At 45.4% G+C, this 23,993-nt stretch overlaps 2 protein-coding genes and 1 long non-coding RNA gene across 3 annotated transcripts; all 3 read left to right on the top strand.

The window, feature by feature from the left end:
- The first annotated feature begins 8,274 nt into the window (after positions 1-8,274).
- On the top strand, positions 8,275-11,317 carry LOC135365805 (uncharacterized). The gene is made up of 3 exons (XR_010413923.1): positions 8,275-8,386; positions 10,587-10,802; positions 10,865-11,317. It is a non-coding gene; the product is annotated as an uncharacterized LOC135365805 (long non-coding RNA).
- Positions 11,318-11,859: 542 nt separating this feature from the next.
- LOC135365804 (uncharacterized) lies at positions 11,860-14,666 on the top strand. The gene is made up of 2 exons (XM_064598521.1): positions 11,860-14,387; positions 14,446-14,666. The coding sequence occupies exons 1-2, from the start codon at positions 11,957-11,959 to the stop codon at positions 14,466-14,468; spliced, it is 2,454 nt and encodes an 817-aa protein (XP_064454591.1). The 5' UTR covers positions 11,860-11,956; the 3' UTR covers positions 14,469-14,666.
- A 6,033-nt stretch (positions 14,667-20,699) lies between these two features.
- On the top strand, positions 20,700-21,671 carry LOC135366331 (uncharacterized). The gene has a single exon (XM_064599002.1). The coding sequence runs from the start codon at positions 20,700-20,702 to the stop codon at positions 21,669-21,671; it is 972 nt and encodes a 323-aa protein (XP_064455072.1).
- The last annotated feature ends 2,322 nt before the right edge of the window (positions 21,672-23,993 follow it).

Raw genomic sequence — 23,993 nt, 5'->3', positions numbered from 1 at the left:
GTCCTCTGGTTGGTTGGTCACAGCTCCATTCCTTCACTCTGATTGACCGATCCAGGCTCCACCCCTTCATGGTGATCCATCTAATTTCTATATGATTGGCTACCATTCATTGCCACAACATCTGCTCACTCTCTCGTAGACACCAAAATGATCTATTCAATTCTAAGTCATAGGCTTCCAAATCACTCACCTGTCTATTGGTCTGGGGGGTGGTCACTTCCATTCATTTCTAAAACCTAGTGATTGGCCTATTGGCTGCCTCTCATACATGCTCGATAGACTCATTTGTCATTTCCACTCTCTAGTCACTCGGTCACACGCTTTCAACTGCATATTGCTTCATAATTTCAACCGCAACATAGACAACCACTCGTGGGTCAATTCCATTCATTTCTGGTGAGCTCACAAGCCCCCCAAATTGCATATTGGCTTGGGACGCTTTCTAGTTAAGCCAGGACAACGCTTCGGAACATCGTTCGGAACAGTAAGGACATAGAAAAACACGGGAAATAGTTTTCAACATTTATTAGACACATCATGGTGTTCTCAGAGAGATTGCAGTTCTCTCTGGAGCACTTCCAGCACACTGGACATTTCCGCCCCGCATCCATGGCGTTTTTCACATAACTACCATGTGGATCACCCAAGCGTTCGTCCTTCTCCATCCACGGCTCAGTCCCAGACCGCACGCGTGAACAGCATGTCACAGAAGTATCAGTTCTCTTCCTGCACATCTTCTGGAGCGAAAAAAGAACATTATGAGCTTCACTATTTACATCATCCATTTAAACTTACCATATTCACAGCTTCCGTAAGGGTAGGATTCGATGTCATTGCAGAGGTATCGCTTGTCGTCGTATGCCATCAGACTTCTTTTGACATTTCTGATGGTGTACATGCATTGTTTCTTTCCAACTATTGACACTTGCTCATTCGATACGCTCGTGTGGTTGAATAAGGTATCACAGTACGTATCATGGAGGAGGTGTTTGCGCACAATGTTCTTTTTGACCCCTTTAGCTCTTGCAATTTGTTTTCCCCCAGCTAGTTTGATGGAGTACATTTTGGCTTTCAAGCATATTACTTCCTCTATGGGTATGCTACCGGTTTCACTTTTGAATGCACCAAGCCTACCACGATTCCTCTCGCTGTACAGTGGATGACCCCGATCGAAGGAAGACAAGTCTAAATGGTCGTCGGCGATCACACGTAACTGATCTTCGTAATCCTTGCAGAATAGGCCGAGGATCAGAGAATCCGTGTCAAAGTAGCAGGTAATCACCGGACAAGTGAGCTTGCTCAGCAGAGTTTCGTAGTAGAACGAGTACATCGTTAATTTACTCAGTTCTAAAATCGTGAAGCCAATCTGCAAGGGGAAATCACATCGCACTTTTCTTTTGCGCATTTCGTACATGACACAATCGGGGGACAAAATTTCCATTCGCACGCATTCTGCCCGACTCCCGAGGCGACTCGCCGTCTCCTCATCGAAGGCTACTCGAATGTCCCGCATGTTAAATTTATTTAAAAGCGTTCTTCCGAATACCGCATTATTTGAGAGTTTATAGAAATTTTTTTCGAACGTCGTGCTCGAGGCAACGCGTCTGGCAACATTGTCCTCGATGTAGGGACGCAGGAATGGTGCCTGGCGAAATTTTAGAATTCGGTGAATTTTCGTCACCCTCATGCCCAATCTACAATAGAGTGCGAGCAACGCGTAATGAACGACGTACTCGACCTTGTCCTTGCACGTGAGCAACAGCTTTTTGCTGTTAGCAGGCTGATACATTAATTCTTCGAGAAGCCCTCGCTGGAATGGCGAGAGCCATTCCTTTGGGACGACTGCCTTCTCGGGAGCCAGGGGGAAGTACCTTGTTAGAGCGTGGATAGATTTTGGATACTCCAAGTCACATACGTACACATACCCCACCTCCGAATCCGTAGGGTGACGCATAAAATCCACGGAGCTAAAATCCTCGACCCATTCGAAATCACCGACAGGGAGGTGCTTTATCATACTAAATCCGTAAAGATTGTTGCAATCTATGTATGATATGTACACCTCCTCTTTATCAGGATCATAGCCGCTACACAGAGGGTTATTGGCACGCAAATGACGCCTGCTCGCCTGACAGAGCCCGCCTCTAACGCCCGATTCGATGGTTCTGTACATGTCCTCGTCGGTAATCAATTCCAATTTTGCATTCGTATAATTTAACGCACATTGCCACGAATAGGATGCCAGAGAAACGCAATGAAGCAATTCCAATCCGCGTGCGCTGTAGCACAGACGTCGGAAGTGCTGCATCACGTCCGCATGTAATAGGGCATCCGTTTTCAAGTACAGTGCATTATAATCTCTCAAACTTGAGCATCCAAAATGTTCAAATACGAGCAACGCATACTGGTAGTCCTCCTCACTTATATCCTCCCCCGTGAGATCATTTCGAAAGGAGGATTTTTCTGGCAAGGCCAATTCATCGTACACCGCGAAAGAACTGACATGGCTGTACGGGAATACACCTTTACGAAGTAAAATTTTGTAGTCGTTTCCAAATGCCTGCTTCAAACATTGGAATGCCTCTGCACCCCCCATGGATTTGACGGTTTCCACGAGCTCCCCCAGCGATGAATTTAGATATTGCATGGTATCTCTAAACAGGAAGGTGCCAATTTCGAACGAACGAATTTTTTCCATGGAGCTGGCCACAATGAAGGGAGGTCGCTTCCACCCAAGAATGTGAAATTCCCGTAACAGTCCAGCCAGATCATAAGACAAATTGTGGACCATGATCGGCAATTTTTCTCTGGTAGTGCACGCGACGTTACAGGGGTTGCACAGTGTAGCGATATAATTTGTCTCACCCGCAGTACAATGCTTTGAATGGTCGTGATGCCGGACACGAGGTAGATCTTCGGTGAACTCCTGTTTACAGTACGCACAGTGGGTAGCAGCTCTGTGCTCAGCGCATTGCTGATCATTCAGCACCATTGCGGCGGGGCAAGCGTTCAGGGCAACCATCTCGTCCCGCATTTCCATCAAAGCCTTCACGCACTGCCTCGCGGAATCTTCACCGTGGTGCGTCCTGACGCGCATCACCTTCGAGTCGTGGGTGCGCACGAGCACGGCACAGAAGCTAGAGGTGACGTGACGCTGCATGCCAACACCACTGGGCGCGAGTACGCTCTCCGTGTCCAACGCGACGACGTAGTTGTACTGCTGCTTGTACTGTATTTTATTAAATTCTACAAAATTTTTGCCAGGTTCGCAAAATTCCAATAAGATTTCGTTCACGTCCGCGCACAGGCGACGATGTTTCGCCATGCTCTTTTCCTCGTTAAAAGAGCGCGTGCAACGTTCGCATACGAAACACCTATTGTCTCTCATCAGTAATCGTTCGAGGGACTTGATTCCAAAAAAATGTTCATCTATAGCCAATAAGTGAATTTTCTTTTCACACTCGAGTTTTGGGGGTCGCGACACGTGCACTCCCTGATCGACGTACTCGTACACGTAAACGGATATCTTGTTTTTGTCTTCGAACTCGTCCAGATCAGCGAATGAAACAGGGAAGTGAGTAGGCCACCAGTACTCTGTTGCATAATTTTCATATTTTTTCCATCGATTCCTTTCCTGTGGGTGCAAGAGGGCGAGCGTATTGTATTTAAAGCACTCGCCCTCCTTACGCTCTGGTAAAGGGACATTCGTTAGACACTTCCTACGATTAGCCAAATTAGTGGGAAGTACCCCATTGCACCCGAATTTTTTAGTTTTCACAGAGGAAATACACATTTGAACTTTTTGGACGTCAGTGGATACAAACCCACTACCCTCGCGCTGGTAATTTTCAATGCGCCCGGTGGACTCCTGAATCACATCCATCAAAGTATTTGCGATAGCTCCGTCGCTGTGGACTTCGCGAGCAAGCGCCATAAAATGAGCTATGTGCGCGGTTACATCCCCTCGATTTTCTTTCATCATTAGAACGTCAGAACAAATGCAAAACCTAAAGGGTATTCTTTGCGCTCGCAAAATAGCAATTATATTGTGGAGGTGGTTCATTAAATATTGTCGCAAGTCCTCTACTCCCTGATCGTGAACAGATGCCAATAGCACAAACGCTTTGACGATACCTCGAAATGCGCTATCAGTTTGAAAGAAAGGCAGGAAGGAAATGTCCACATAGGGATGTGATCGCTCGACGTGAGCATGCAATGTGGCAGGTGAAATGTCTGGAGAAGATGGTGAATTCTCTTCCAATGGCTCATCATCCCCGATATCATGAGGATCAAAAAAGCAGAACACGCATCTAGGCACTGAAAAAAAGAAGAAACACTAAGAAAACGTGCACCACAAAGCGTGGATGAAAAATACTTACTCTTGAAGCGAGCTCCGCACACTCCCGAAGTGACGCGAAGACTGCTGCCTCTTTACACATCCTCCCCATTTATATAGCGGCGACCTCGCTGCATGCCCCAACATGCACGGGTGCGGCGAGTCGTCATAGCCTAAAAATAACCTGCTCTGCATGTTCAAGGTCGCAGCTTGCCCTTGGCTTCACGTAATGCTCCGTCCGCCTACACCATTGCCGCACCTGAGCGCAAAGTTCGCTCTCATCACATGTCATTCCGATATGCAAGTTGCTTTCATGAGCAGGCACACAACCATCCCTTTTTGGCTGTGGAATTTCAATAATATTACTTAAAAGAAACAAATTGCAGTGAAATGCAGATTCATCTCAGACAGGAATTTCTACCCTCAGCGTTAAACCCTCAGATACCAGCATTTCTGCTCAAATAGCAAAATAGCTATGACCTCAAAAATTAAACACATGCTAACAAACTACCATCAACTGCTATCAGATAATTATTGCATAATGCTAAATACTCAATTGCATTGCCCCTGCGTGAAGAAAGCACAGGACAAGGGTACACAAATTCACTTAAGCGATGAGGGAAAAGGCTTAAGACCTCAGGAATAAGCGCAGAGTCACCACACATCGCTACGCAGCTAACACAAGATAACAACAAGATACTAGCGGCGGGTAAGATTGTAACACTGCTAAACAAGCCCCAACATGCCATGATGACGTCACAAACCAGGAAAAAAGCACACACAGCAGCTCAGGAATGCACAAGGAGAGGTGCTTTATTGGAATCTCTACTCCTGGCTCAGACACCAACATTTCTGCTCAAATACCCATAACTGCAAGATTAAGCACTGCTTACTTTATCAAGATATCGAACACCCAACAAAATCAAACAAACAACCCCACTTCCACTGACAGAACACTATTCAGCTTTTACGCAGGAGGCTTTCTTCTACATAAAAGTAGAGAAAATAAGAAAAGAGCAGCGAAAAATTACACGCACTTTTGCTCGCATAGCTATAAGAGAAAAAAATATAAAAAATAAAATAAAATAACGACGCACACGCTAATAAACTGTGACAAAGACACCCATTTCTGCTATCAGATAATTATTGCATAATGCTAAATACTCAATTGCATTGCCCCTGCGTGAAGAAAGCACAGGACAAGGGTACACAAATTCACTAAAGCGATGAGGGAAAAGGCTTAAGACCTCAGGAATAAGCGCAGTCACACCACACATCGCTACGCAGCTAACACAAGTTACAACAAGATACTAGCGGCGGGTAAGATTGTAACACTGCTAAACAAGCCCCAACATGCCATGATGACGTCACAAACCGGGAAAAAAACGCGCGCGCGCACACAGCAGCTCAGGAATGCACAAGGAGAGGTGCTTTATTGGAATCTCTACTCCTGGCTCAGACACCAGCATTTCTGCTCAAATACCCATAACTGCAAGATTAAGCACTGCTTACTTTATCAATATATCGAGCACTCAACAAAATCTAACAAACAAACAAAAACAAAACAAACCCACTTTCCGTGATATAACACTACTCAGCTTTACCAAGTGATTTTCTTCTGCTTTAGCAGTGAAAGAAAAAAAAAGAGCCATGAAAAATTACACGTACTTTTGCTTTAATAGCTATAACTGCAAAAAAAAAGAAAGAAAACGAAGCACAGGAAAAAAGGCACTAAACGAAGAAAAAGGCACTCATTTCTGCTATCAGATAATTATTGCATAATGCTACATACACAGTCGCGTTGTCCCTGTGTAAAGAAAGCACAGGACAAGGGTACACAAATCGAATTGGGAAAATCACTTCTACTCGCGCAGCATAATACGATATACGCTGATTTTTTTTTTTTTTTACGGGCGAAAATTGCAATAAGAAGCCACTGCTATACAAGTGCAACAACCCTTATTTTTAAACCAACATTTCATGCAATACCACATAAATTTATCACTCGAGTCACACGAAAAGGCATACACAATGTACTACTGGTTAAGTGGGGTCACAGTTGCACACACACACACACACACACAACACAGACACAACGAGCGACAGTGAAAAATAAGAAATTACACGCACTTCTGCTCGAATAGCAAAGTGTCAAGCATGACAAAACACATTTTCTACCACCAGAAAATTATTAAACAGAATAATACAATATTCGCAAAAATTAAGCTTGTGTGGCAAACACACAACCTGAGGAACACACCATTCACATCTGCTTTCTGAATTTGTTATACAGGCGTGAGCGATTCGATAAGAATATAAAGCACGCTGCTTGGAGAAAGCATATATCATGTGTAGCTCAGTCTACTCTATTGAAAATGCGATAAACCTTATTTTTCAAACAAAAAAAATCACAGCCGGCATAATATACGGTAATATCGGCAATATCACTGAAGTCAAACACATTGAACTTACTTGTCAAGTGGGGTCCCAGCTGCACAAACGCGCACGCACACTCACACATTTTTAGTGCCTCACAACGAGCAAAAACCCAAGGTCTATTCACAGCCACATAAATTCATATTATTCCTCACGTCAATAATTCTCCAACCATCGTCAAAACGGGGAACACGCATATGGCCATGCGAAACAATAGGCCTTCACGCCGGATGTAATACGATATCGCCAGTCGACCGTCCCAAAGCAAAAAAGAAACACAGCATCTCAGGAATGCATGCTGCCTATACATCCAAGAACAGCGTGCAGCAATTATACAGAATGGGATTCATTTCTTTGTACTTTTGTTTGCCTGCATATAAATATTTCACAAGAAATATTACAGAGTGTAAAAGGAGAACAGCACTCATTACACCCTGTAGCTCTTATCATTTTTAAACAAACCAGTTTTCATATGTTCATAACCACACTACCATTCACTAAATAGGGGAGTCACTAATGATTCAAATAAGATAAAATATCATTCCATCATCATTGATTGCAAACTTCACGCAAGAATAAGCAACTGCTGCGCGTCGTATTTTTCTTATAAGAAACACCAAATAGACTCAATCTCGCCGTGTTAAACACCAGCAGCAACGAAGACTAGGCAATTTTGTATTTATTTTTGTCGTTTCCAGCAGCTCATTACTTTGTGCGAGTCATCAAAAATTAAAAATTTCTGATCTGCTGCTGTTAAAGTGATAAAACAGTGTGCCCGCACGGGGAAACGATAACGGAGCGCGCGTCATTGCGTCAAGCGTGTCGTAACTGCGTGAACGGGCCAGATGCGGCACACGTGGGGGCGTGTTTCGAGGGCACTGTTTTATCACTTTAACAGCAGCAGATCAGAAATTTTTAATTTTTGATGACTCGCACAAAGTAATGAGCTGCTGGAAACGACAAAAATAAATACAAAATTGCCTAGTCTTCGTTGCTGCTGGTGTTTAACACGGCGAGATTGAGTCTATTTGGTGTTTCTTATAAGAAAAATACGACGCGCAGCAGTTGCTTATTCTTGCGTGAAGTTTGCAATCAATGATGATGGAATGATATTTTATCTTATTTGAATCATTAGTGACTCCCCTATTTAGTGAATGGTAGTGTGGTTATGAACATATGAAAACTGGTTTGTTTAAAAATGATAAGAGCTACAGGGTGTAATGAATGCTGTTCTCCTTTTACACTCTGTAATATTTCTTGTGAAATATTTATATGCAGGCAAACAAAAGTACAAAGAAATGAATCCCATTCTGTATTATAATTGCTGCACGCTGTTCTTGGATGTATAGGCGGCATGCATTCCTGAGATGCTGTGTTTCTTTTTTGCTTTGGGACGGTCGACTGGCGATATCGTATTACATCCGGCGTGAAGGCCTATTGTTTCGCATGGCATATGCGTGTTCCCCGTTTTGACGATGGTTGGAGAATTATTGACGTGAGGAATAATATGAATTTATGTGGCTGTGAATAGACCTTGGGTTTTTGCTCGTTGTGAGGCACTAAAAATGTGTGAGTGTGCGTGCGCGTTTGTGCAGCTGGGACCCCACTTGACAAGTAAGTTCAATGTGTTTGACTTCAGTGATATTGCCGATATTACCGTATATTATGTCGGCTGTGATTTTTTTTGTTTGAAAAATAAGGTTTATCGCATTTTCAATAGAGTAGACTGAGCTACACATGATATATGCTTTCTCCAAGCAGCGTGCTTTATATTCTTATCGAATCGCTCACGCCTGTATAACAAATTCAGAAAGCAGATGTGAATGGCTGTGTTCCTCAGGTTGTGTGTTTGTCACACAAGCTTAATTTTTGCGAATCTGTTTAATAATTTTCTGGTGGTAGAAAATGTGTTTTGTCATGCTTGACACTTTGCTATTCGAGCAGAAGTGCGTGTAATTTCTTATTTTTCACTGTCGCTCGTTGTGTCTGTGTTGTGTGTGTGTGTGTGTGTGTGTGCAACTGTGACCCCACTTAACCAGTAGTACATTGTGTATGCCTTTTCGTGTGACTCGAGTGATAAATTTATGTGGTATTGCATGAAATGTTGGTTTAAAAATAAGGGTTGTTGCACTTGTATAGCAGTGGCTTCTTATTGCAATTTTCGCCCGTAAAAAAAAAAAAAATCAGCGTATATCGTATTATGCTGCGCGAGTAGAAGTGATTTTCCCAATTCGATTTGTGTACCCTTGTCCTGTGCTTTCTTTACACAGGGACAACGCGACTGTGTATGTAGCATTATGCAATAATTATCTGATAGCAGAAATGGGTGCCTTTTTCTCCGTTTATTAGCATGTGCTTCGTTTTCTTTCTTTTTTTTTTTGCAGTTATAGCTATTCAAGCAAAAGTACGTGTAATTTTTCATGGCTCTTTTTTTTTCTTTCACTGCTAAAGCAGAAGAAAATCACTTGGTAAAGCTGAGTAGTGTTATATCACGGAAAGTGGGTTTGTTTTGTTTTTGTTTGTTTGTTAGATTTTGTTGAGTGCTCGATATATTGATAAAGTAAGCAGTGCTTAATCTTGCAGTTATGGGTATTTGAGCAGAAATGCTGGTGTCTGAGCCAGGAGTAGAGATTCCAATAAAGCACCTCTCCTTGTGCATTCCTGAGCTGCTGTGTGCGCGCGCGCGTTTTTTTCCCGGTTTGTGACGTCATCATGGCATGTTGGGGCTTGTTTAGCAGTGTTACAATCTTACCCGCCGCTAGTATCTTGTTGTAACTTGTGTTAGCTGCGTAGCGATGTGTGGTGTGACTGCGCTTATTCCTGAGGTCTTAAGCCTTTTCCCTCATCGCTTTAGTGAATTTGTGTACCCTTGTCCTGTGCTTTCTTCACGCAGGGGCAATGCAATTGAGTATTTAGCATTATGCAATAATTATCTGATAGCAGAAATGGGTGTCTTTGTCACAGTTTATTAGCGTGTGCGTCGTTATTTTATTTTATTTTTTATATTTTTTTTCTCTTATAGCTATGCGAGCAAAAGTGCGTGTAATTTTTTCGCTGCTCTTTTCTTATTTTCTCTACTTTTATGTAGAAGAAAGCCTCCTGCGTAAAAGCTGAATAGTGTTCTGTCAGTGGAAGTGGGGTTGTTTGTTTGATTTTGTTGGGTGTTCGATATCTTGATAAAGTAAGCAGTGCTTAATCTTGCAGTTATGGGTATTTGAGCAGAAATGTTGGTGTCTGAGCCAGGAGTAGAGATTCCAATAAAGCACCTCTCCTTGTGCATTCCTGAGCTGCTGTGTGTGCTATTTTCCTGGTTTGTGACGTCATCATGGCATGTTGGGGTTGTTTAGCAGTGTTACAATCTTACCCGCCGCTAGTATCTTGTTGTTATCTTGTGTTAGCTGCGTAGCGATGTGTGGTGACTCTGCGCTTATTCCTGAGGTCTTAAGCCTTTTCCCTCATCGCTTAAGTGAATTTGTGTACCCTTGTCCTGTGCTTTCTTCACGCAGGGGCAATGCAATTGAGTATTTAGCATTATGCAATAATTATCTGATAGCAGTTGATGGTAGTTTGTTAGCATGTGTTTAATTTTTGAGGTCATAGCTATTTTGCTATTTGAGCAGAAATGCTGGTATCTGAGGGTTTAACGCTGAGGGTAGAAATTCCTGTCTGAGATGAACCTGCATTTCACTGCAATTTGTTTCTTTTAAGTAATATTATTGAAATTCCACAGCCAAAAAGGGATGGTTGTGTGCCTGCTCATGAAAGCAACTTGCATATCGGAATGACATGTGATGAGAGCGAACTTTGCGCTCAGGTGCGGCAATGGTGTAGGCGGATGGAGCATTACGTGAAGCCAAGGGCAAGCTGCGACCTTGAACATGCAGAGCAGGTTATTTTTAGGCTATGACGACTCGCCGCACCCGTGCATGTTGGGGCATGCAGCGAGGTCGCCGCTATATAAATGGGGAGGATGTGTAAAGAGGCAGCAGTCTTCGCGTCACTTCGGGAGTGTGCGGAGCTCGCTTCAAGAGTAAGTATTTTTCATCCACGCTTTGTGGTGCACGTTTTCTTAGTGTTTCTTCTTTTTTTCAGTGCCTAGATGCGTGTTCTGCTTTTTTGATCCTCATGATATCGGGGATGATGAGCCATTGGAAGAGAATTCACCATCTTCTCCAGACATTTCACCTGCCACATTGCATGCTCACGTCGAGCGATCACATCCCTATGTGGACATTTCCTTCCTGCCTTTCTTTCAAACTGATAGCGCATTTCGAGGTATCGTCAAAGCGTTTGTGCTATTGGCATCTGTTCACGATCAGGGAGTAGAGGACTTGCGACAATATTTAATGAACCACCTCCACAATATAATTGCTATTTTGCGAGCGCAAAGAATACCCTTTAGGTTTTGCATTTGTTCTGACGTTCTAATGATGAAAGAAAATCGAGGGGATGTAACCGCGCACATAGCTCATTTTATGGCGCTTGCTCGCGAAGTCCACAGCGACGGAGCTATCGCAAATACTTTGATGGATGTGATTCAGGAGTCCACCAGGGCGCATTGAAAATTACCAGCGCGAGGGTAGTGGGTTTGTATCCACTGACGTCCAAAAAGTTCAAATGTGTATTTCCTCTGTGAAAACTAAAAAATTCGGGTGCAATGGGGTACTTCCCACTAATTTGGCTAATCGTAGGAATGTCCTAACGAATGTCCCTTTACCAGAGCGTAAGGAGGGCGAGTGCTTTAAATACAATACGCTCGCCCTCTTGCACCCACAGGAAAGGAACCGATGGAAAAAATATGAAAATTATGCAACAGAGTACTGGTGGCCTACTCACTTCCCTGTTTCATTCGCTGATCTGGACGAGTTCGAAGAGAAAAATAGGATATCTGTATACGTGTACGCGTACGTCGATCAGGGAGTGCACGTGTCACGACCCCCAAAACTGGAAAGTGAAAAGAAAATTCACTTATTGGAGGTTGATGAGCATTTTTTCGGAATTAAGTCCCTCGAGCGTTTGTTGACGAGAAAAAACACGCGTTTCGTATGCGAACGTTGCACTCGCTCTTTTAATGAGGAAAAGAGCATGGCGAAACATCAACGCCTTTGCGCAGACGTGAACGAAATCCTATTAGAATTTTGTGAACCCGGAGAAAATTTTGTAGAATTTACTAAAATACAGTACATGCAACAGTACAACTACGTTGTCGCGTTGGACACGGAGAGCGTACTTGCGCCCAGTGGTGATGGCATGCAGCGTCACATCACCTCTAGCTTTTGTGCCGTGCTCGTGCGTACCCACGACTCAAGGGTGTTGCGCATCAGGACGCACCATGGGGAAGATGCTGCGAGGCAGTGCGTGAAAGCATTGATGGAAATGCGGGATGAGATGATCGCCCTGAACGCTTGCCCCGCCGCAATGGTGCTGAATGATCAGCAATGCGCTGAGCACAGAGCTGCTACCCACTGTGCGTACTGTAAACAGGAGTTCACCGAAGATCTACCTCGTGTCCGGCATCACGACCATTCAAAGCATTGTACTGCGGGTGAGACAAATTATATCGCTACACTGTGCAACCCCTGTAACGTCGCGTGCACTACCAGAGAAAAATTGCCGATCATGGTCCACAATTTGTCTTATGATCTGGCTGGACTGTTACGGGAATTTCACATTCTTGGGTGGAAGCGACCTCCCTTCATTGTGGCCAGCTCCATGGAAAAAATTCGTTCGTTCAAAATTGGCACCTTCCTGTTTAGAGATACCATGCAATATCTAAATTCATCGCTGGGGGAGCTCGTGGAAACCGTCAAATCCATGGGGGGTGCAGAGGCATTCCAATGTTTGAAGCAGGCATTTGGAAACGACTACAAAATTTTACTTCGTAAAGGTGTATTCCCGTACAGCCATGTCAGTTCTTTCGCGGTGTACGATGAATTGGCCTTGCCAGAAAAATCCTCCTTTCGAAATGATCTCACGGGGGAGGATATAAGTGAGGAGGACTACCAGTATGCGTTGCTCGTATTTGAACATTTTGGATGCTCAAGTTTGAGAGATTATAATGCACTGTACTTGAAAACGGATGCCCTATTACATGCGGACGTGATGCAGCACTTCCGACGTCTGTGCTACAGCGCACGCGGATTGGAATTGCTTCATTGCGTTTCTCTGGCATCCTATTCGTGGCAATGTGCGTTAAATTATACGAATGCAAAATTGGAATTGATTACCGACGAGGACATGTACAGAACCATCGAATCGGGCGTTAGAGGCGGGCTCTGTCAGGCGAGCAGGCGTCATTTGCGTGCCAATAACCCTCTGTGTAGCGGCTATGATCCTGATAAAGAGGAGGTGTACATATCATACATAGATTGCAACAATCTTTACGGATTTAGTATGATAAAGCACCTCCCTGTCGGTGATTTCGAATGGGTCGAGGATTTTAGCTCCGTGGATTTTATGCGTCACCCCACGGATTCGGAGGTGGGGTATGTGTACGTATGTGACTTGGAGTATCCAAAATCTATCCACGCTCTAACAAGGTACTTCCCCCTGGCTCCCGAGAAGGCAGTCGTCCCAAAGGAATGGCTCTCGCCATTCCAGCGAGGGCTTCTCGAAGAATTAATGTATCAGCCTGCTAACAGCAAAAAGCTGTTGCTCACGTGCAAGGACAAGGTCGAGTACGTCGTTCATTACGCGTTGCTCGCACTCTATTGTAGATTGGGCATGAGGGTGACGAAAATTCACCGAATTCTAAAATTTCGCCAGGCACCATTCCTGCGTCCCTACATCGAGGACAATGTTGCCAGACGCGTTGCCTCGAGCACGACGTTCGAAAAAAATTTCTATAAACTCTCAAATAATGCGGTATTCGGAAGAACGCTTTTAAATAAATTTAACATGCGGGACATTCGAGTAGCCTTCGATGAGGAGACGGCGAGTCGCCTCGGGAGTCGGGCGGAATGCGTGAGGATGGAAATTTTGTCCCCGGATTGTGTCATGTACGAAATGCGCAAAAGAAAAGTGCGATGCGATTTCCCGCTCCAGATTGGGTTTACGATTTTGGAACTGAGTAAATTAACCATGTACTCATTCTACTATGAAACCCTCTTGAGTAAGCTCACTTGTCCAGTGATTACCTGTTACTTTGACACGGATTCTCTGATCCTCGGCCTATTCTGCAAGGACTACGAAGATCAGTTACGAGCGATCGCCGACGACCACTTAGATTTGTCTTCCTTCGACCAGGATCATCCACTGTACAGTGAAAAGAATCATGGGAGACTTGGGGCTTTCAAAAGCGAAACTGGTAGTGTACCTATCGAAGAAGTAATATGCTTGAAAGCTAAAATGTACTCCATCAAACTAGCTGGAGAAAAGCAAATTGCAAGAGCTAAAGGGGTAAAGAAAAATATTGTACGCAAGCACCTCCTCCATGAGACATACTGTGATACCTTATTCAACCACACGAGCGTATCGAATGAGCAAGTGTCAATAGTTGGAAAGAAACAGTGCATGTACACCATCAGAAATGTCAAAAGAAGTCTGATGGCATACGACGACAAGCGATACCTCTGCAATGACATCGAATCCTACCCTTACGGAAGCTGTGAATATGGTAAGTTTAAATGGATGATGTAAATAGTGAAGCTCATAATGTTCTTTTTTCGCTCCAGAAGATGTGCAGGAAGAGAACTGATACTTCTGTGACATGCTGTTCACGCGTGCGGTCTGGGACTGAGCCGTGGATGGAGAAGGACGAACGCTTGGGTGATCCACATGGTAGTTATGTGAAAAACGCCATGGATGCGGGGCGGAAATGTCCAGTGTGCTGGAAGTGCTCCAGAGAGAACTGCAATCTCTCTGAGAACACCATGATGTGTCTAATAAATGTTGAAAACTATTTCCCGTGTTTTTCTATGTCCTTACTGTTCCGAACGATGTTCCGAAGCGTTGTCCTGGCTTAACTAGAAAGCGTCCCAAGCCAATATGCAATTTGGGGGGCTTGTGAGCTCACCAGAAATGAATGGAATTGACCCACGAGTGGTTGTCTATGTTGCGGTTGAAATTATGAAGCAATATGCAGTTGAAAGCGTGTGACCGAGTGACTAGAGAGTGGAAATGACAAATGAGTCTATCGAGCATGTATGAGAGGCAGCCAATAGGCCAATCACTAGGTTTTAGAAATGAATGGAAGTGACCACCCCCCAGACCAATAGACAGGTGAGTGATTTGGAAGCCTATGACTTAGAATTGAATAGATCATTTTGGTGTCTACGAGAGAGTGAGCAGATGTTGTGGCAATGAATGGTAGCCAATCATATAGAAATTAGATGGATCACCATGAAGGGGTGGAGCCTGGATCGGTCAATCAGAGTGAAGGAATGGAGCTGTGACCAACCAACCAGAGGACTTAGAAGTGGCTTGACCTAGATTAGAATTGGGTGGTGGATTAGAAATTCCTAGAACTGGATTAGAAAAAAGAGCAATTTGGAAGCCTATGAACTGACTTAGAATTGAATAGAATAGATAATTTTGGTGTTTATGAGCGAGTGAGAAAATGTGGCAATGAAGGGCAGCCAATCACAGAGAAATTAGATGGATCACCATGAAGGGGTGGAGCCTGGATTAGACCTGGCTTGACCTGGATTAGAAATGGGTGGTGGATTAGAAATTCCTAGAACTGGATTAGAAAAAAGTGGCTGTTGTGGGGCTCGAATCTATACTACTGACTTCCTGATGTGTTTCGCGTTCTGTGCTACGTGCCGAGAATGCGTGAGCGTTTTGCTCCCGTCTGCAAAAATATTTCAGCATGCAGTTCCAATGTTTCAAACCACAACTTTCCGAAAGGTGAAAGAAAAAGGTATTGACTGCAACAATCGGTTACAACTCCGACTGGGTGCCACCTTCGAAAGCAGCATCATTTCGCTCATCTCATATCTGTTCATTTCGCTGATACGAATGTTACGGAAGCAATGTGCAACTTGTTTCACACGAAGCCGAAGATGTCTCGCCCGGGATGCTCTGCCGACCTTATCTACAGCAGGAGATTGCAGGGGCAGGTCTAGGCATCAGATAAAGGTGAGACGCGTCCCAAGTAGCACAATGTACTGAAAGTCAAGTGCAATAGGGGTGGACGGTATGTGTCTTATCAATGTTCTTTAGTTTCATCAGTCTGTTCAAGGCCTTCCACCTACCCGTCCACCCCTATTGCACTCGACTTTCAGTACATTTTGCTGCTTGGGGTTATGTTAGACAAGTCAGTCATGCGGTGCAAATGCCATCACATAGAAAAGAAAAATACGCTATCTGTCAGTTACTGCTTCATCCTTTAGAGATTAGGCCCCAGCGGGTGTATTCTCAGTACAGATTTGGAATTGCCTTATTTGTTAAATGATTTTGCAGGCATTCTGGCACCACCGAAAAGCTGGCACTCCACGTCTCAACTATCAGTGTCAGGGTTTCAAGCTGAAGGCTCTCACCAGTGCGAACAAGACGCCCCATCAAAGTTCATCTGTTTTTGTTGAGGGAACAGTGACACCTGGTACTGAGACATTTCATTTTCTGATGAATCAAGTGTATTGCATCACTTGTGCTCGACTTCTTGTGTTCGTCTACCTATGCTGTTGCTCGCCAGCTTAGAACAACCGTGCCTGAGCTGTTTGTGTTCTTACCCCAGCGCTTCCAGAGTACATTTAAGCAGTATCATGATATTATATGCTATGCAGCACATCTTGTGTATTTTGAGTAAGGTATAGATTAAAATGTTGGCTCAGGTGTTGTATTTTGGTCACAAATGAGGTGTTCTTCCAGAGTCCTCAAGGGCAGTTCAACCAGTTTCATGTGTGCAACAGCACATACCTTTTCTCAGTTTTGAGTAAGGTAAATCGAAGTCTTCCAGTTGATGTGTTTCGGTCAGAAATTATGTTTTTCAAGACGTTTCAGGATTACATTCAAACAGCATCATGTGTGCAACAGTACATTCTTTTTCATGATAGGCAAGCCTGAGCGATGGGCAAGACACGTAAACAAACACAAACACGAAGGCATTCTTTTTCTCAGGTGAAGTAAGGTAAATCTGTCCGCTCTTGTGCGCTGGAATTGCAGCAGAAGCTTGTCTTGCATTCAAGTGGTATCATGTATACAAAAACGTGTTTTATGCCTTTCTGTAGCTGCTGTGCTAATATTGTGAGTACAGAGACATTCCTGCAGAACATATCGGAGCATCTTGCGTGCTGTTGTTGGTATGATCTGCAGCGGTATATTGATAATATTAATTATGCAATGACGTCAGCTAACATTTACATTCTTACTTCCAGGTAAACCTGTCACGCCCTACCCTTGGTATGCTTAGTTCAACATTGTACTGAAACAATCCACCTGAGCTTTATTTTTCAATTGGCAGTGGCATTACTATCACAACACACCACACACTGCATGTCTAAGGTGCGTGTACAATGCATTCTCAGGTACAGGCGAGCTGGTACGCAATTACAACATGAAACAACTCACACAGAGATCGCCTTTTCTTCCGTGCCTCGGGCTTCATGTTGTTATCCACACATGCAGCTCATCTCGCCTGTGCTGTGCAGCATGAGCAAAAGCACATATTGTTTTTGGTCACATGACACGGGACATAAATAGAGTGCAACCTTCCTATGTTGGACACCCGCGGTGCAGCCGAAGCCTACATCATATAATCTAACAGTTGTTCATGTTTGGATATTTTAACCATGGAATTTATCCTGCATGCACCGTGCCATGTCCAAACACGAACAACTGCTAGACAGCGGCATGTACTGTTGCCGTATGGCACTTATGGCTTGCGTCCTGTAATCGGAAACAGTGGCATCTTTTTCTGCTACAACTGGTAAACTACAGTAAAGATTTAGAAATACTGTGTCATACCATAAAGCACTATGAGAAATGGCAGTTTGAAAAACTGGAGAAGACTGTCATTAGAACGGGGGACATGTTCTACGGGGAAATTTTTTACAGTGTGTGCTGTGCCACGTAATGCAGTGCAGACCCACCACGGTATGGTAACGCTCTGAATACTGATTTGCTCAAAAAAGGAACGTATGTGTTTCTTGTACTAACTTCCACTTATGCAAAGTAACATTTTTATGTTTTCAACCAATGGGGAGGGAAAGAACATCATTCTGGAGTCTCGTTGACCTACAATGTGTAGTGTTTGAAGGTCATTTTGAAGAGTGCAGGTGGTACAAGACTGTGTTCCCACATTCTTGGCAGTGTTGACTAATAACCATAATAAAGTAGAGAGTACATTTGTGTCATGGCAAAGTATGTAGAGATACATCTGCCTCAACATGCAGGCGCCAAAACTGCTTTTTGTGCCTAAAATATGACAAATAGTTGTCTGTTCAACACCACTAATCATGTGCCGGCCTCCATGATATGTCTGTGACATTCAAAAGTGATTAACATGTCCCATAGTTGTGTGCAATGTTGAAGATGACTGTGTACCTTCTATGGATTCTTGTTTCAAGAAAAGTACTGTGCGATTTGCTAACACTGCCTAGCTGTACCTTCACAATTCTACATAAAAACATGTAAAGTTTCTGTAAGGAAACACCGTGAGGGTCCATAGCGAAAAACCATCAGACAAGGAATAGGAAGGGACATACACAATGTCTCAACATAGTGTGTGTATGTTCTTTCTTCTATCTCCTCTTCATGTCTCGCCGTCATAGACACTATCATCAGCTCGCTCACTGTTGAACCGTTCTTTCAGCGATAAAGGTCACTTCCATGGACTGGATGGCAGCCAACGTGCTGTCAATAAAAAAAAAAAGGAATATCATCCTTAGGCTGTGTGTGCTCATTGCTTTCTGACAGATGGTGACTAAGAATTTCAGGACAGTGCCTGCAGTGGTAGTATTCTTGTGTTGTCACCTTTGACGCCCATTGTGTGTCATTGGTCACCTGTAACCTGCACATTGCTAAAACAAAGTATATTTGTATTTCTTTTAATACAGTTGGTACAGCACAATCTTTGGAAAATATAAATAAACAAATTCTCTACTCTGCAAGACTCCTGTCAGCCTCCAGCAAGAGCTCAAGCAGCAAGACTCCAGAAGGAGCAAAACTCCAAATTAGTGTTGAAGGTCCATATAGGTCACACTATTTTTATTATCAGATCATAGGTCAGGCTCAGGTCCTGGTTGGTAGCAACACAATGGAACCTTATTAAAAATTTGTACAGGAGGTGACCAACATAACTAAATACACACCAACTGACTATCACAAATTTGGTGGTGTTATACTTTTGAAACAACATTAACATGCCGCACTGGTCTTTTCTCCTTTGTTTCTTTTAACCTAGAAATATTAGGTATTCGGCATCGCCAGCCTTAGTTGCTGAGCATGCAGTTATTTACATTGAGTGCTGCAGTTTCATATTTCTTTCTCTGGACAAGCAACCCGGGCTTCCCCATTTTGATAAGGGTCTTTCAGCTTTGACAAGACATTTGTGGACAAGGAAAACATTTGGACTCTGTGTATTTTGCTATGAAGTGCACCGTACAAGGCAGAAGACAGCATCAACCATTTCCACCAAGGTTATTAAATTTGTGATAAGGTACATTTACCTTTTGTCACTGACTAATTTGGTGGCAAAGTTACTTGAGTGGCGGTTGTACAGTTTTAAGCACATCTTTAAAAAAAATAGGGTATGTGAAGTTCTGCGTGGTTGAATATGTGGAGTACACTGTAGCAAAAGTAGCAGTTTATTCGAGCGGTCGCCGCTTAGGGGTGGGCGCCTGTAATGGCGCTTTTCCTGCACAGAAGGATGGGGCGCCAGTGAGGTGGCGGAGAGAAAGACCTGAGGAAGAGACTGGGGAAAGGGCGAGACACAGTGCAAGATGGCGGCATGACATGTAACGCGTGTGTGATGTTGTGCGCGGCTTTTCTGTCTTTAAACAGTTTACAGGCGTTTATCTTATAATAATGTATCCCGGAGGTCAATAAATTCATCCGGTGAGAGTTTCAACACAATATAATAATTGGGGGTTTATGTCGTGAGACAACTGAGTGTGCAATACACAGCACAGTCTAATGTTCTTTATTCTGGCAATGTTAGCATGGTTCAAGAAGTGGGAAATGTTGTTCTACCCTTAATAATCTGTTGGGCCCTGCAAACAGGATACATATACCCTGATCTGAAGACACTATGCCTAACTGAAAAGCAGTATGAGATCGACCCGTGCGTGTTTATTTGCAAAACTATTGTGTGCAAAACTCGCGAGCGCAATTGGACAGCGCACCACAGCCCAGCTTCAGCCCTCGTACGCTGACGTTGTTCGGTCAAATATCCACCCGAGTCCGGCGACAGCTGCAGTCTCAGAAGCCCGAGAGCAGACCATGATGTACTCCCCGTCGATGCTTCCAGGTTCTCAACTTCCTCTCAGTATGTCCCTGGACCGGCCCCGTCGTCGCCCAACATGCTACTACTGCGGCATTACCGGTCATACAATGAGGTTCTGCAGGGAACGTCAACGGGAGGCTTTCTGGGGTGGCCGTCCACAATTTATGCCCTCGACGCCCTACACTGATGCTTGTCCCTCAGACCGCCCATTTCGTTATGCCGGTGATCGCTATTATTACTCTGCGCCTCCCACCGCAACATCTGGTGACGGACTCCGGAATGACGATTACGCCGGTTCACGTCGTTCCCGGTCTCCAGCCGGTCGCCGCAGGTCACTGTCACGTAGCCCCATACGCCTTACATCCCCTCCTCCCAGCGGGGAAACATGTAGTTGCAGTTCCTGGGGGTTGTCCTGGATCGACTGCACCGTTTTCAAATGTCCCCCCACCGCACCCTCGAAATTGCATCGACGTTTCCATTGATGACCATTCTTCATCAGCACTTATTGACACCGGCTCCTGTGTTTGTATTTTGTCTGCTAAGATGGGCAAGAAGCTGCGCAAAGTAACGTTCAAAGATGGATCCTTTCTCAAGTCGGCGTTTAACCACATTTCTCACACGACTGGTTCCTGCACCGCCCGTATAGCGATATCCGATGTATGCTTCCCTGTGGAATTCCGAGTCCTCCCTGTTACCTCGCATGACATTATACTGGGCTGCGATTACCTTCAAGAGCATCACGCCATTATCGATCACTCTCGCGGTGAGATCACTCTGCCTACAGGGCCGGTCTACGCCAGTGAGGCCGACTGCGGCGTCCTTAAACTGCACGTTGAGCACGATACCGTGCTTCCCCCTCGTACTACCATATTCATAGATGCAGTCTCCTCTGAAGCATCGTCTACTCCTGAGGTGATACTGTCTCCTCACCATACTCCGCTCGCACGCAAGGTTCTCGTTGCTCCGTTCTCCCTCTCACGAATTGACGGCGGAAAGACGTCTCTCCCTGTCAGCAACACTTTATGGGAGCCTGTCCTGTTGCCGTGCGGATTTGTCGTTGCCACCTTGGAACCCGTGAAGCTCGGCGCCGTGCATGCTCTCGGAAATTCCGCCGACGCCGCGGTAGCTCTCCCTCATCCGGTGCACGACTCGGCCCTATGTCGAACTGTTTCTCCCTCGCTTGACGATCGGAGTAGAGGCATGCTTCTGTCCTTATTACGAAATTATGCACATTTATTTGACCTCGACAAATCACCTCTTGGGGTTGCACGCGACGTGGAACACTCAGTTGACACTGGCTCTGAAAGGCCTCTTCGACAGAGACCGTATCGTGTTTCTCCCGCCGAACGACAACAAATTGATAAAGAGGTCGACCAAATGCTGTCCAAAGGAATAATCCGTCCTTCCTCGAGCCCTTGGTCCTCACCTGTCGTCCTGGTTCCTAAGAAGGATGGCTGTATACGTTTTCGCATTGATTACCGACGTCTCAACAAAATAACCCATGCCCCGGATTGACGACGCTCTAGACTCCATGCAAGGCGCCAAGTATTTCTCCTCTCTTGACCTCCGTTCTGGGTACTGGCAGATCCCTATGGCTAAGCAGGATAAACCGAAGACCGCTTTTGTTACACCGGACGGGCTATTCGAGTTCAATGTGATGCCGTTCGGCCTTTGTAACGCTCCAGCTACATTCGAGCGGATGATGGACACGGTGCTTCGGGGGCTCCGCTGGCGAACGCGCCTATGTTACCTGGACGACGTTGTCGTTTTCTCGGAAACATTTGAAGACCACCTACTTCGCCTTGAATCTGTATTCTCCGCATTCCAGTCTGCGGGCCTCCAACTCAACGGGAAAAAGTGGCATTTCGGCTTCGAGAAGATTAAAATACTGGGTCACGTTGTCTCTGCAAACGGCGTTTCTCCAGATCCTGATAAAATCAAAGCCGTCTCCGATTTTCCGAAGCCAACCTGTGTCAAGGAGCTGCGCAGTTTCATTGGGTTGGCATCGTATTTCCGTCGATTCATCAAGGGGTTCGCCCATATCGCCGCCCCTCTCACGGCTCTCCTCTCCTGCGAATCCAACTTCCACTGGGACTCCCACTGCGAGCTTGCTTTTGAGCGGCTCAAAGCTTTGCTTACGGCCGCCCCTATTCTGAGGCATTTCGATCCTTCCCTTCCCGTTGAATTGCATACCGACGCCAGTGGGGCAGGCCTAGGTGCAGTTTTAGCACAGCGTCACCCGGATGCGCCAATGGAGCAAGCAGTCGCCTCCGTCAGTCCCACATTGACTAAAGCAGAAAAAAACTGTCAAGCCACCGAAAAGGAGTGTCTCGCCGTCATCTGGGCCATTGGCAAATTTCGCCCTTACCTATACGGTCGTCATTTCTCGGTCGTGACCGATCACCACGCTCTTTGCTGGCTTGCGTCCTTGAAAGATCCGTCTGGACGTCTTGGGCGCTGGGCACTAAGACTCCAGGAATTTGATTTCGCTGTGCATTACAAGTCTGGATGCAAGCACCAAGACGCTGATGGCCTTTCCCGATGTCCACTGCCAGACGAGAACTCCGCCCCGGTACTTTCATATGAGGATGTCATGTGCCTTTCCGTGCTGGACCCAAGCACTTTCCCCTCAGAACAGCTTCACGACGAAGCCGCCCAGAAGCTCATTCGTCATCTTGACGGCACGGTACCTTCTACAGACAAGAAATTTATACGTAAACCCAAACACTTCGTGTTGCAAGAAGGCACGCTGTACAAACGCAATTACAGCCCCGACGGCTCTCGACTACTCTTGGTCGTTCCGCCTCAATTGCGCAACGCGATCTTGCGCCATTCTCACGACGACCCTACAGCGGGGCATCTTGGCTTTTTCAAGACCTACGAGAGGATCCGTCGCAAGTCTACCGCCAGAACCTTTGGTCACCTACACCCTCTGCCACCCCCACTCCATCCCTTCGAACGAGTCGGAGTTGACCTCGTCGGCCCCCTCCCCCTGTCCACTTCTGGAAACCGCTGGGTTGTAACGGCAATTGACCATTCCACCAGATACGTCGTTGCTTCCGCCCTGACTTCCGCAACAGCTGCTGATATTGCCCAGTTTTTTATTCAACGTATCCTCCAGCACGGCGCTCCCAGAGCCCTGTTGAGCGACAGAGGCTGCCAGTTTGTGGCTGAGATTGTCAAGGAGGTCCTCTCCAGCTGTTGTGTAACTCACCACTTTACGTCTCCTTACCATCCACAAACAAACGGACTCGTGGAACGTTTCAACCACACCCTCACCGAAATGCTGTCTTTCTATATCTCGCCTCGTCAAGGCAACTGGGATGACCTCCTTCCATACCTCATTTACGCGTACAACACTGCCACACAATCGACAACTCGCTTCAGCCCCTTCTTCCTACTTTACGGCCGTGATCCAGTTCATACTATTGATACCTTGTTCCCCTACGTGCCTGATATCTGCAACCCGGTACTTGCAAGCGCCACCTGCCGTGCAGAAGAATGCCGACAGATTGCCCGTTGCCGAACCTTCGAAACGCAAGCGTCAGCCAAACAGCGTTACGACGCGTCCCACGCTAACGTTGTTTATCGTCCTGCGGACCTCGTTTGGCTTTGGGTTCCTCTGCGGAAGCCTGGCCTTTCGTGAAAATTCCTCTACCACTGCGTTGGCCCCTACAAGGTACTCCGAGCGCTCAATGATGTAGCGTACCTCATCCAACCACTGGACTATCCCGTTGACCGGCGCCGTCGCTCCACTGAGTCTGCCCAAGTAGGAAAATTGTGAAAGAAGTCAGCCCAGGGTGAATGGTAAGCACGCACGCAGCCCTCCGGTCACGC

Source organism: Ornithodoros turicata, chromosome 8 (genome assembly GCF_037126465.1).
Source record: "Ornithodoros turicata isolate Travis chromosome 8, ASM3712646v1, whole genome shotgun sequence".
In the NCBI taxonomy this organism is placed as follows: domain Eukaryota; kingdom Metazoa; phylum Arthropoda; class Arachnida; order Ixodida; family Argasidae; genus Ornithodoros; species Ornithodoros turicata.
Note: the sequence above shows the minus strand (reverse complement) of the source record. Positions and strands in the feature narration are given on the sequence as shown.